At 36.9% G+C, this 15,029-nt stretch overlaps 1 protein-coding gene across 21 annotated transcripts in view; it reads right to left on the reverse strand.

Annotated features, from left to right (window-relative positions):
* KIAA1217 (KIAA1217 ortholog) overlaps positions 1-15,029 on the reverse strand; it is a 1,016,332-nt gene that overhangs the window by 142,745 nt on the left and 858,558 nt on the right. For all 21 annotated transcript variants that reach the window (XM_056800101.1, XM_056800103.1, XM_056800095.1 and 18 more), the window contains 2 exons: positions 5,553-5,751; positions 218-311 (listed from right to left, as the gene is read on the reverse strand). In XM_056800101.1, the coding sequence (XP_056656079.1) occupies positions 218-311; positions 5,553-5,751 (293 nt within the window). The remainder of the gene's footprint in view (positions 1-217; positions 312-5,552; positions 5,752-15,029) is intronic.

Consider the following 15,029-nt stretch of genomic DNA (forward strand, 5'->3'; position numbering starts at 1 on the left):
ATTCTACAAATGTCAGTTACTTTGTTCTAAGTCACAAGGAAGTCAGAAAGCTGTTGTTCAACTTCGGTAACAGTTTGCAACAAGCTAATGAATCACCAGACTGGAAGAGCAGCAAATTGCCCCGGAGGGAGCATGAACATGCAAACAGTTTAAGACAGGAAGAAAGCGGCTTAACACACATGAAGAGAAAAATTACAAACGGAATTCAGGCACTTACCCTCATATCTCCATTCATAGTTTTGGGTGTGTGATTGAATGCATGTGCAGGATCCTTGTTGTAAACTTTAAGGAAGGACCTGTCCTGAATGTTCCTGGAATCAAAAACATCCATAACTATAGAAGATGAAAGGAGTTTTATTTTAGCCATTTCTTTCACCTGCCCTTAGGAATCAGGTAAAAAATACCCACTGATAACAACACTTGCTACCACTGACCAGACTCTCCACCCCCCAAAATACTACCAATATGCACACAATGCACAAAAATAAAAATAAAAATATATTCTATCAAAAATAGTCAAGCATAAAGAAAAAAAGAGGAGAAAAGAGATTGACTTTATCTCTTTTCCCCCAAGGGTAATTATTCAGGCAGCCCAGATCCCCACCCACATATATCAGGTAGCACCTTTAAGATTCTGGAGTGGGGCATGCTAACATTTTCGAAAACAATAAAGCTCTAATATTTACAGTAAGTTCAAAGGGATTCAGTTAATATTTAAATATCTAAGTGTTTGCTTTGCCCAAGCAACTCATTTTTTGCTTATCTATTGAATGCACACAAAAGAAAAAATGATTTGATTATTTTTTTTTTCCCAAGAAATTTCAGCAAGCTAAGAAAGAACGTTTGCCTATAGTCTTAAAGAGAGTCTCACAAGGACCAGAGTTTGGTAGAGTATAAAAAACTTCAGACTGAAAACTCATGTTTTTCCTTCATTAGATACTTTAGAATAGTCTTTTACACAAAAGAGAATGACCCTCACTGCCATGTAACCAAAAGAAATTTAGGCAGACTGTGACTCTTATAGATATTTGGGTCTTAACCTAATCATTCAGGCATCAGGACTTCCTATCATTGAATAATGATGACAATGGCAGTAATAGTAATAGTAATAATAATTTACATTTACATAGCACTTTAAAATTTGCATAAACTCATCTGAGCCTCACAACAGCCCAAAGAGGAAGGTACTATGGGTATTATTAGCTCCATTTTAAGGATGAGGAAATTGAAGCTTAGGGAGATGATGTTCATTCAGCAAATAAGGATCAGAGGCAGGGTTTAAACACAAGTCAACATGACTTCAAGACCAGGATTGTTTCTACCATATAACATTTTGAAAACTTAACAATGGAACTTCCCATACCTTAGGTCCCTGGTTTGTTATGATATAGTACATTTAGTCCTACAAAAAATCTCTCTCTCTCTCTCTCTCATATACATATATATATATATATATATACACATATATATATATTGTATTTCAAACCATATCTTGAAATAATTTCATTTCAGTAATTATTTATCTGAATTGTGTCCATTAGATTCCTCATTCACCCTTAGCAGAAGAATGAATCTAAAGCCTAGAATGACTTTCACCTCTTTCCAGGCTATGACTCCCTTTCATTTCACAGTAAAGAGCTCAAGAGATTTTGAGCAGGAGTCTCAATTCCTTTCTTCCAGGTACAGCCACAAATTTAGTGGACTGATCTAAATCATTGGGCTTATTGGGTTTTATTTTTGTTTTAATTGAAGGGAAGAATTCTTGGAGTAGTCTTGCTGCTTTCCTTTAAATAACACTATATTTGCTCCAAAGCAGAGACTAGCCTGAACTTGCATTCTTGCTTTAGTTTTCAAAGGATATCATTAGAAAGAATGCTCAAGGAGGGAAAGAAGGTACAGATATGGCTATTATTTTTAAGATAGGTGAATGGAAGTCTGATATTAAGAAGGCTGATTGAGAAGGGTCCTCCTGAAAAAAATGTGACATGAAAAAATGTAAAAATCTTTTCTTAAATCCTAATTTAAAAAAATTTAAATACTGACTGAACAGCTATTTAATAGATATGTAGGGGAAGTTAGGTGGCTCAGAGTGCAGGGCCTGCAGATGAAAGGTCCTGGGTTCAAATCTGTTCCCAGACTCATCTTAGGTGTGTGGCCCTGGGCAAATCACTTAACCCCCATTGACTAGCCCAGGTTGGTGTAGGTTTGAGTTCCCAGAGGAGCCCTCCACCCACCCATTACCCAAAAGAGTGGAGGGAAGAAGTTCTTGCTTTGGGTGGTCAGTCAGAGGGGTAGGGCATGCAAAAAATGTCCTCAGGTGCTGGGAAGAGAGGGAAAGGAGCAGCTCCCCAAGTGCCTATTGGGCACATGTGCCAATACCTGCCAACACTGGTCTAGCCTTTACTGCTCTTCTGCCTTGGAATCAATACTTAGTATCACTTCCAAGACAAAAGGTAAGGGTTAAAAAAAAGATAATGTTAAGTCCATGATGAATTTGGAAACGAGAAGTTAATTACTGTTATGCCCATTGCAAAAGCCTTCAAGGTACATCTTATCATGGGCTCCAGAGCAGAAAGAAACCTAGATATCAACTGTAAACATAAAAGAAGAGGGAGGCCTGGCTAGACAATAATTTCCGTGAAAAAAGATCTGAGAATTTTAGTGAATGACAAGTTCGATAAATGCAGCTGCCAACACTAATGCCATCCAAGGCTTTCTTAAGAGGAGCAGAGGGAAGAAAACCAGAAATTTTCTTGTAGTCTGGTAGACCACTTGAAAAACATGGAGATGTTATGTTTAGAATCTTCAAGCCTATGAAAGACTGCTGTTGTGTCTGACCTCATAAGACAAAAGCAGGAGCAATGGACGGGCATGGTAAGAAGTACATTTAGGCTAGAGGTAAGGAAAGATTCCCTAATAATTAGTAGCAATTCTCAAATAGAAAGAACTGACTTGGGAGGCAATATGTTCCCCTTTTCTCAATGCCTTTAAGAACAGCCTTTACGACATTTGCTGATCAGAGGGCCAGTTAAGGTGGATCAGTGAATAGATGATGGGACTTAAAGTCAGGAAGATGGAGTTCCAATCTGATCTCAGCTACTTACTTTATAACCCAGTCATAAGATTTACATGGACTGTGTTTTCCTGAGTTTCCTCGATTAGGGATATGAATATTTAACTCCCAGGATTATCATAAAAATCAATGAGATATGTAAGGTGCTTAGCAGAGTGTGGTATATAGTAGGTGCTTAATCAGTCATTCTTTACCTCTTTCATTCATTTATTTTTTATTTTTTTCAACTCTGAGATTCTATAATATTTTTCAAAATAATATCTAGTTTGGATCTATAAGGAATAGTAGCATATGTTTTTAATGACTATACTTTTTCTCCTATGCTTATTTTGTTTGCAAGTAGAACTATCAAAAAGTCAAGAGTGGAAAATTTGCTTAGAGAATTTATGGGATCTCCCATTGTAGAAATCTTCAAACAAAACTTGGACTGCTTATGGAAAAACAAAACTATAGAATCTCTTCATTTGATGAAGCAGTCTTACTTTGTAAGCTTCTTGAGGGTAGGACTTTCTTTTTCGCCTTTCTGTTTCTCTAGTGCTTAGCATATGACTGGCAGATAATAGTTGCTTCATAAATGTTTTTTGATCGTTTGACTAATAAGATCTTTCCCCAATATAAACCCCCTGGATTCTGTGATTTTGTTAGGAATCACAAGCATCTCAATCACTCACTGCTCTGATTGTGTAGATCACTTTTCCTTTTCCTCCTATTCCTTCCTCCCTCTTTGACCATTTGAGGACTCACCAAAGAAGAGTCTTCGGGAAGTGCCAGTTTACTGCTTGCAAGTGGCTTGAGAAAGAGTTGCATTCAGGACTGGGGAGAAACTGCTTTACTGACTCAAATTAGATTTGGAGATTAAGCGGGTTTCAATTATCTTTGCTAGTTTCTTCTTTAATATGTACAATCCAGAATCTACTGAATATGGTTACCATTCCTCTTGACTCTTCCAAGTGGAAAAGACACACTATGTTTGTTCTAAACAGAATACCATCCGTTGTTGTACTTCTGAATGTATATTCTTTCAGGATAACATGACTATTTTATGTTTAAGCTTATGTTTTATAAATTCAAGGGTTTTTTTTCCCTGACAGTCTTATTAATAATTCATTCTAAAAAACAAATACAAATTTCCTGATATCCATGAATATTTAAACAAGGTTTTTCAACATATAAAGCTTCAACAGCAGCTGTGGTACCTGTACCTTAAGGCATGTGTCAGCCTCAAAAGCTCCAAATTACTCATAGGCTTTGGCACCTGCCTAAATATGTCAGCTCTGATAATTGCAAGTTATTTATCAGCTTACACCTATTTTGGGCCAGAGGCAAGGTATTAAAAAAATAGCAAGGTGATACTTCGTTCTACCAGTGAAGGACCAGGCTGTCCACCAGGCAGAGATACCTAGAGTTGGGATGCAAGAGTAGCAGATTATACTCTAGTTGAGTGGATTGTAAATAATGGGACAAAGGAAAGAACCCTGGACTGAGAATTGGAAGAAATATATCCAACTTCTAAACCTGTCTCTACTGGTGTGGATTCTGAGGTTACTTCGAGAAAATCACCTAACTTTTCTGGGCTTTGGATTCTTATATTGTTTTTAAAAACGGGGCAGCTGGGTAGCTCAGTAGATTGAGAACCAGGCCTAGAGATGGGAGGTCCTAGGTTCAAATCTGACCTCAGACACTTCCCAGCTGTGTGACCCTGGTCAAGTCACTTAACCTCCACTGCCTAGTCCTTACCACTCTTCCATCTTGGAACCAATACACAGTATTGGTTCCAAAATGGAAGGTAAGAGTTTAAAAAAAAAGAAAAAGAAAAAAGAGTGAGCTGGGGACAAAGAATCCAGCCTAGGTGAATACTACCAGGGCTACAACAAGAGGAAAATGGAAATATGTATTGCATGATTGCCCACATATATCCATATTATCTACTACCACATATACCCATATTACCTACTGTCTCAGGAGGGGGGGAGTGTGGGACAAATATGGACCATAAAATGTCAGAAAACTATTATTAAAAACTATATCTACATGTAATTGGGAAAAAATATAATTTTGAAACTAATTTAAAAAGAACTCTAAAAACAACCACTAAAAGAAATACACTACCAGTGTTCCCCCAAGCACTATTTATTCTCAAACCACAGCATATGAGATTAGAAGCAAATTCAAACTCAATAATCTTAACAAGTTTTACTATTTGCAAAGCATGATGGTTAGGGTCCGGGACTACGTTAGGGACAAAAACCAAATCCTACCTCTGCCCTGCCCTCAGAGAGTTTCCAATCTAGCAGTAGTAGATAAATGCTCATATATGAGAAGGTATGGAAGATAAGGTTCTCAGATGGGAGAAAAATATGACTGACCTCTGTGGATCCTTGAGAAGACTGATTTAGAGCTTGAAAAGTGCTCTGGGCATGCTATATGAATGTTAATGATAATGAGGTGAATAATAAAGATGGCACATGCCACTACTTACCTTACATCACTTAATTCATAGTACACATTTCTGCTTTCGTCTTTGATGTAAATTGCTACACTTGGAGACTCCAGGATTTTCATGGTGAGCTGCTGAGGAAAGGCACTTACAAAAAGGGCACGAATTGTGTCTGCACTTGTGATTTCGTTGGGCATCCTAAGCTGTTTTGTTTCATCTCCATACTGAAGATATAAAACACCTGCGCACAAACAAAATGCCCTTATCAGATGCAGATCAAAACCAGCCTTGTTGGGAGGAATCATATGAAAGACGGCATAAACAAAGCCATTTCCCTCAAACCACACTTGGGCATGTTTTCAGTATGGTTTTCGAAAACAAGTAACAAGAGACATATGGTTGGTATTTCCAAGAAACAAAGCTATGAGATTACCATACAAGTACCTTTTACTCTCTGGAGATGAGGCATGTGCTAGAGAGGCTAATTTTCCTCTCTTTTTAAACCAATTTTTTAAACAAAATCACCAGGCTTTTAAACCAAACAGAAAACTCAACTAACTTCTGGGAATCAAGAGGAAAATATTCTCCCCATTTCCCCAGGCTTGTTTTCCCATTTTCCCCCCTTCCCTCTGATTGATTAGAGCAATGAGTATACACAATAAGATGTACAGCTTGCCTTTTAAAACATTTTTAGGCTCTACCTGAAAGTCAAAAGAAATTCTTTCATTAATATTTTCAAGAAGAAAAAGTTCACAGCAATTCAGTGGCACAAACATATTATTTATTGAATATTTATAGTAATGCTTTAGGAGTACCAAAGTCCAAGGACAAAAATCTTTCAGACACAAAATGGGAGAAGTTAATTATATAATGAAGTAAAAAATGGCAATCAGAATTTTATCCTTAGTAGGAAAATTAAAGTTCCTTATGTTTTTTTAGTTAAATCTCATATCTGGTCCCATTCTATTAAAGATTTTTGTTGTTGTTTGGCCATTTTTAATCATGTCTGACTCTGTGACTCCATCTGGGGTTTTCTTGGCAAAAGATACTTGAGTGGTTTTGCCACCCCATTCTCTAGCTCATTTTACAGGTGAGGAAACTGAGGCAAACAGGAGAAAGTGATTGGTTTAGTGTCACACAGCTAGTAAAGATCTACAACTGAGTACATATGAATCAGATTTAAAGGCTACGGGGAATCACAGGATCATAGGTATAGAATGGGAATGGACCTTAGAAGTCAGCTAGTCTAAATCTTTCACTTTACAGATAAGGAAACTAAGTCCCACAGTGATCAAATGACTTGTCTATGGTCACACAGGTAACAAGTAGAAGAAATGAATACGATTTGAAGCCAAATTCTCAGACTGATAATGCAACCAACCCTCCCATGGAGAAGCTTGAGATAGGTTAGAGTGCCAGGTTAATTTCACAAATCCCCTACAAGGCAATGGGGTTTCCTAAAAGTATCCATAACCCAATGTGAGACCTAGATTTAAGATATATGGATACTATAGACCACTATATATATACATTATATATGGCAGAATTGTGCAATGGAAAGATTGGCACCTTTGGAAGCCTTTTTTTTTTAACCCTTACCTTCCATCTTGGAATCAATACTGTGTATTGGTTCCACAGCTGAAGAGTGGTAAGGGCTAGGCAATGTGGGTTAAGTGACTTGCCCAGGATCACACAGCTGGGAAATATCTGAGGCCAAATTTGAACTCAGAATTCCTGTCTCTAGGCTTGGCTCTTACTCCACAGAAATACCCAGGTACCCTCTTTGGAAGTCTTTGCTTCATATCATGGCTTTACTACCTCTTTCTCATGTAACCTTGATAAAACTCATTTAAATTCTCTAGATCTTAGTTCCCCTATCTGTAAAAAAAGAGAGTTGGATTTGATCTGGGGTCACATCCAGAGTCTACTCTGTGACTCCTTAAAGATATATAGACACAGAAGAAATGATGAATAATGAGAAAAAAGTGGCACCAAACCAAGAGCAACATGAAATCATACCTGTTGGTCTACCATTCCTTAAAAAAGGTGATTTCTTTTGCCCTACATTCTTAAGAAATGGCTAGAAGCACTGGAGGGACAAATCCTTGTATGGATCTTTCCATGACTTAGTTGTTCTTCCACTCTGGGCACAGGGAGTCTCCTATTCTCTCCTTCAGCCCACCGGCCTTCTTACCCTTTAAGGGTCAGCTTTTACAGTAATCCTACTCTCTACCACATGTTTATCTCTGGAGATTGGGGAACCATCCCCAGAGCCTCTCTGATTATATTGACTGTGATATTCAGACTGAAAGCAGAGGCGTGGTGACTTTCCTTTGTGATAGATAATGCTACATCCAAATGCCAAATACACTGGAGCTGGCCACCACACCACAGCTGAGGTTTGGCCCATGAGCACCACTTTGATGGGGCTTCTGCAGATGGGCACATCCGTAACCGCCTGGTGACGAAATGCTGGAGCTTTGTGGTTCTCCAACCTGGTCTGGTTTTCATTCCTTCATCTATGCCCTGAACATGTGCATGGATCAAGGCAAAGGTTATTGGGGGTAGGAGTGAGGGAAGATGTAAAAGAAAACCATCAGGCTAATGATACAGAGTGTAAATAAACTTTTAAATGTACTAAGATGTTTAGGACATCCTCCTGCTACTTCAGCCTGTTGAAAGGTATGGCTAGAGGCAGAGGATGTATAAGGCGAGGGTAAGGTGGGGAAAATGCCTTTATGAGGAATACATTTTCTTGAATGATAACTTCTACTATACATATGTGTATATACATTGTGAAAAGAGAAATGCTAAAACGAATGCAAGGACTGGATTTTACAAGGTTATCTCATGAAAAAAATGAGATAGAACTCTGGCTACCAACAGGGAATGGGAATGGAACATTCCAGCTAAGAAAGGAGTAGAGCAGTGAGAGGCTCCTGGCTTTTCTCTCTGACTTGAAGAGGGAAGGAGCAAAATCCTCATTGAGCATACTTAGCTACAAATCTACAAATCCCTTGTTGAGTAGAAAAAGATCCAGACTAACCACAGTGGTGGGATAGAGACTTTTTCCCTTTGGATAAGGCAATAGCCTATCCTTCAGAAGACTCATTCTAAGCTATATCTCTGTGACAAGAAATGCCATCATCATGAACCTACAAAGGCATTAAGATCATCTGGGACTTAGTCCCCAGACTTGTGCCTCAACCCCCTGAAGACATGTATAAGAGGGAGATAGTTCAGGGGCTTCCTGTTTCCTCTTTCCTAATTTATACCCAAACCCTTTATCTAATAAATAGCTATTTTCAACTTATTAAGGACTCAGACATCTAAAATGTACTAAAAGGAGATCATAGATATTATCAACTAAAGAAGAAAGAGACCGAAAGGGATTTTCTCTTACCCTTCAGCTCTGGTCACATCTAACTCCATCATATAGACAGTTCTACCTGGGGAAAAGAGAATTGGTGTTCCTCTTTATCTGCTCCCTCTCCTTATCTTACATGTCAAAACTTTGGTTCCTTTGATTCCCTGCGAATACAACATATTGTATTAGGAGGAACAAATAGTGTGTTCTCTAAATGCTGGCTATGATTAGGTGACTCGAATATGCAGTGTCCAACTGGGGAATGGGTCTTGTTCAAAAATTTTTATTTTAAACCAGTCTATTCAAAAAGGTATTTTGGAATTCAGAGCAGGTTTTATCATAGGAAGAATGTTACAAACATTGATCATATGTGAGTATATACATCCATGTATATACATATATATGCATATGTAAGTATAATAAATGATGGTACAATAAAAAGAGAAGAACAATATTTTATATAAGAGCTCCAGAATGATGTAGTAGATGTATACATTGGAATGCTAGTTCTGAATGTCCCCAGAGTCTTTTTTACTTCTATGTTGTATTCTTAATAACATGATTTCAGGAAAATGGATTTAGAGCTTGAAGCTTGAAGAGATCTTATAGGCCAAGAACAACTTCCTCATATTCAGATTAGGAAACTGAGGACCAGTGATTTGTCCAAAGTCACATAGTGTTTAAGTGACAAAGCCACCCTAGATGATATTCAAGCTTCTTTCTCCTAAGGAGCTCAAGAAAATTTCATATACTTCTTCCCCTACATGACGCCTTTCCTGATCTCCCAAACTATCAGTGTCTTTCCCCATCATAAAAATAATTATATTATATTTATGGATTTTTCCAGACTCCCAACTGCTAGTGTCCCCCCACCCAAGATTATCTTCTTTTATTTTCCATTATCTCATCTGAATCCATTTATATACAAGGTGTCTCTTTAGAAGGCAAGTGATGTGAAAACAGGAATTGTTTTTGCTTTTCCCCGCATATCTAGGGCTTAGCACAATATCTTGCACAGAGTAAGTTCTTAATAAATGCTTGTTGATGGATTAATTGATGTCTAGCTTGCATATCCTCATAAATGTGTAGATTGTCTTCCCAGACAGACTGTAAGCTTCTTGAGAGTAGGGATTATTCTATTCCTTGTATCCAGTGTTCACCACAGTGCTTGGCACAAGGTAGATCCTTCATAAATGTTTGGTAATTGGTTGATTCCACCTAATTCATCTTCATAACACTCTTGTGAAGCAGGGCTCAAGCCTTCTCAGCTCATTTTTCTAGGTAGAAATGGAAGCTGAGTAACTCGTTCTAAATATCTGGAGCTCTGATCCCTCAGTTTTGTAATCTTTTCATTAAAACCTCGCTCGAGAGTACGAGATGAGTATCCTACTGCACTAATGTATAATGGGGGATTCTTAAAAAATTAATGAAAAGTCTTCTTAACTATTGAGAAAAATTAAGACATTAAAGACCATAGCAACACAGTGTTATCTGTGTCTTGGGGAGAGTTCCCACTTCACAAACAACAGACTTAGAAATGAGTTGCACAGATGCTACTCTCTGACTCTAAAATTGTTGTCCTTTTTTAACTTACTTTCAATCTTAGAATTGATACTAAGCATTGAATCCAAGGCAGAAAAATGGTAAGGGGTAAACTATTGGGGTTAAGTGACTTGCCTATGGTCACCTGGCTAGGAAGTATTTGAGGGCAGATTTGAATCCAGAGCCTTCCGACTTCAGACTTGAGATTCTATCCACAGAGCCGCCTAGCTGTCCCTTATCCCTATTTTTGCAAGAATTCTTTTTGTTGGTCTTTCCAGCATCTGTTGCTCCTTCTGCAAAGGCCAAGAGAGTGTAGGAGGCATCCAACATGGGCGATCAGGAAATGCAATGTTCTTGGTGAAATGGTGGGAGGGTGGGTGTGGTGGAAAATGATTCTGTGGTTACTGCTGGAATTATGAATATATTTTCCCATAGATTCTATATGACTACAGTTCAGTTATGTTAGAGGTTAAAAATCACTGGCTATCTCCAGCAATGGAATGTTTTCCCCCTCTTAGAATCACTTATTTCCTTCAAGACTCAACTTAAGCACTATCTTCTACACAAAGCTTTTCCTCATTTCCCCAAAACTCTGGGTTTATTTTGCATTTTTATACACATGGGAACTCTCCCCAAGTTACAAGTAACATTGTGTTGCCATGGCCTTGCATTTCCTAATTTTTCCAATAATTTGGAAGGCTTTTCAGTAACTTTTTAAGTCTCTTCCATTATATATTATATATATATATATATATATGTATATATATATAGGATACTTGTCTCTTACTACTGGACAAGGGTCTAATGAAAAGATTATGAAGAAGCTAAGAGTTAGAGATCCAGATATGTAGAATTGTATCAGCTCAGATGAGTTATCGGCCTCCATTTCTGCCTAGAAACGTAAGCTGAGAAGACTTGACCCCTGATTTACAAGAAAGTTATGAAGATGAATTAGGAGGAATCAATCAGAAATCAATTACATATGTAAATAGATAGAGAGATAATAGATAGATAGATAGATAATAGATATAGATAGATAGATAGATAGATAGATAGATAATAGATAGATAGATAGATAGATAGATAGATAGATAGATAGATAGATAGTTGATTTAGTACCTGTCGTCCCCTCTGACAGAATATCAGCTCACTGGATAAGGGGGTGGAGGGGCAACATTTTTTTAGCTTTGCATTTCCAACAATTAAGAACATAATAGGTAAAGAAATGCTTTGATTAACTGCCTGAAATGTTTTTATTTTTTGTGAACTGACTTGGAACTCTATAATCAATTCCTATAACATTGTTTTCTATGGGAAAATCTGTTCTGGGTTCCAATAACTGCCTTGTGTTAAGGATCCATTTATAAGATGGAGACTGTATACACTTAATCATAGCTACCATTTAGATAGTACTTTAAGATTTCCAAATACTTTACATATGTTCTGATCCTCACAACAACTCTATGAGGTGGGTGCTATTATCATCTCTATTTTACACTGAGGGGAACTGAGGTTGAAAAAGATTAAGTGACTTCCCCAAAGTCCCAAAGTTAATAAGTATCTGAGGCAGGGCGCAAACTTAGATTTTCCTAATTCCAGGTCAAGTTCTCTGCCCACTATTTTACCAATTTCAATAAGTTTTCACATCTGAAAAATATGGGTTATAATAACTGTTTATATGATCATAGTGTCACAAATTTAAAGCTGGATTAGAACTTGGAAATCATGAAGTCCAATCTCTTCATTATACATGAGAAAACTGGTTAGCCATCAACCAAAGCACAGGTAGTAAGTAGGAGAATTGAGGTTTTAACCAAAATTCTGACCCAAATCTACAATTCTAGCCACTGGACCAGGTTGTGATGATCCAAGGAGATAATTTATAAAAAGTTTATTATCATCAATGATGTAACAAAACAGCAACAAGACTGCTCGATTAGCATCATTTTCTGTTCTTTTTCCTTCTGTGAGTTTTTAAAAGTTATGTGAAAGTTTAAACATTAAAGTATATAATACAATATCAAAAAGACTATGAGAAGCTGTTTCATTTACAAATTACAGGTAAGTCATTTCTCTTTATTATGTCATTTTATCCAAAGCAGGAAACCTAAAAAATATTTAAGGAATATTCCCAATGTTTTTTTAAGTGAAAATACTACACAATGCATAAAACACTATAGCGGAATATGACCACTGATATGTAGTAAATTTAATTCAAAGGTGAGCTTAGGAGGACACCCTTGAAAGTAAATGGGGGAGGGAAAGCTAGGTGACTCAGTGGATAGTGCCAGGCATGGAGATGGGAGGTCCTGGGTTCAAATGTGGACTCAGGCACTTCCTAATTGTGTTATCCCAGGCAAGTCACTTCAATCCCATTGCATAATCCTTACCACTTTTAAACCTTGGAACCAATACATAGTTGATTCTAAAATGGAAGATAAAGTTTTTTTTTTTTAAATAAATGAGAAAATAAGTGGAAAATACAGCTCAGGATTCAAATGATAAAGAGGTAAACAGCTTGTAGACTATTCACAAACATCATAACTTTACAACAGGAATATTTTTTTCAGGAACAGAGTTGGCAGATGATAGAGAATGCAAAGCAGTGAACATCAAGAAAAGTGAATTATCTTGACAAGAAAATGACTTCTGGCCAATTTGGGAGAGTCCTACCACAGTCAGCTGTCTCAGAGAAGTCAGATCATCAATTCATTAAATCAAAGATTAGAAGAAAATAAGGGAAACAAGCAAGCTCTTAACAATAATGAAAAATGAGAAGGAATGGAAGGTTTGGAGAATATGAGAAGTTTTTGCTTCTTGAATATTTTAAAAATCACAGTTCAGTCAATGGAGCAGAGTAAGCCCTAAAATAGTTTTTCTTGTTTAAGATAATTTTACTGAGCTCTTTTGTATTCCTATTACCTTAATTTCTGGATCTATCTCTGCCTCTTTCCCCAGAATCATTCTTTATAAAATGAATAAAAAAGAATAAGAAAAAAATAGCAGGTCAGTAAAATCAAACAATAAATTAACTCTGTCTGACCACATAATCAGTACTTGACAACTACACAGATTGCAAATTTGCAAAGAAAGGAGGGATATATATTTTCTTGACACTTCTAAAGCCAAGCTTGGTTATCTCAATTACATAATAAAGCATGTCTTCCAAAAAATGTCTTCTACAGAAATATTATTATCAAACAATATTCCCTTACAGCTACAATTACAGAGATAACTTTGTTCATTTCTCTTATAATTATTAATATCAAGGGGGATACAAAAGAATTTACTGTATTTTTATCACAAAAATGGAAAATAAGTCTTTGTGGTGCAAGGGGGTTGGGACAGGTAGCTCAGTGGATAGAGTACCAAGCCTGGAGATGGGAGATCCTGGGTTTCATTCTGGGCTCAGATACTTCCTAGCTTTATGACCTTGGACCTGTCTGAATCCACATTGTACAGTCCTTACCACTCTTCTTCTGTCTTGTAACCAATACACAGTATTGATTCTAGACAGAAGGTAAGGATTTTAAAAAATACTCTATGAGGAGTTAAAATGGAATGGTAATTTCTTATGGGTTCTCCAAATACTCCTGTTTTCAGAGGATAGAATACTGATACATAGAATCAAGTCATAAAATATTACCAAAATTTTATGAGATATACTACCATTCAAAAAAGATTGACCTAACCAGCCACACCAGAAAAATCAAAAGAATGAAGAATTAACTGTTGATCACTCAGTGGCATACAGATCAGGGATTTGCATGGGGGTCCATGATGATGACCAGCTTTGAAGGAGTTATCATTTTCTTCTGAATTCCTAATAAAAGGGAGGAATTAAAACTAGGCAGTTTGACACACAAACCAGATTTTGTTGAGGCTATTAAAAATATTTCAGAGAAGAATAGGTAATAAATCTTAAAACTCAATAAAAGAAGTTGGCTCCAAGTGGGATGAAGAAATCTCAAGAATGAAATACTCAACTTGCAAGCACAAACAATCTGATCAGGAAGAAAAGGAAACTCATTAGAAGATACAGATATTGCTATATGGGGAGCTTCCGGGCCAACTGAGAGTTAGAAAAAAAGGATAGGTAGAAAGGAATGGCATGATCTGGTATAAACAGTGTCAAGAACTAAAGCTAGTGAGGAATGTTAAGTACAAAAAGGAGGCTTTTTTTTTTTTTTGAAAGCTATCTTCAGAGTAGGAGGAATACCAAAAAAGGGACAGGAATTCTGCTTAAATGGAATGGGACAACAATAACGGCTGAGAGAAAGAGGGCAAAACTATTGATGCTATTTGATTTCTATCTTCTCCTCCCAGAAGGAAGATCTATGATAGGGAAGGAAAGAGAAAAGTAGTTTCCAAAGAGTTAAAACCCAAGATAAATGAGATGTTTAGAGAACACTTAGCTACCCTTACTAAATTCATTTCCCCCAAACTAACCAAAGTTAAGAGAAATAATAAATTTATATAATTAAAAACTGCTGTTAAGAGGTTTGCATACATTATTTTAGTTGAACCTTGCAATGACAATGTGATGGGGGTATTACAGGGTTATTATCCTTGTTTTACAGATAAGAGGTGAACTAGAGATTCAGAGAGAA

Source organism: Monodelphis domestica, chromosome 5 (assembly GCF_027887165.1).
Source record: "Monodelphis domestica isolate mMonDom1 chromosome 5, mMonDom1.pri, whole genome shotgun sequence".
NCBI classification, from domain to species: domain Eukaryota; kingdom Metazoa; phylum Chordata; class Mammalia; order Didelphimorphia; family Didelphidae; genus Monodelphis; species Monodelphis domestica.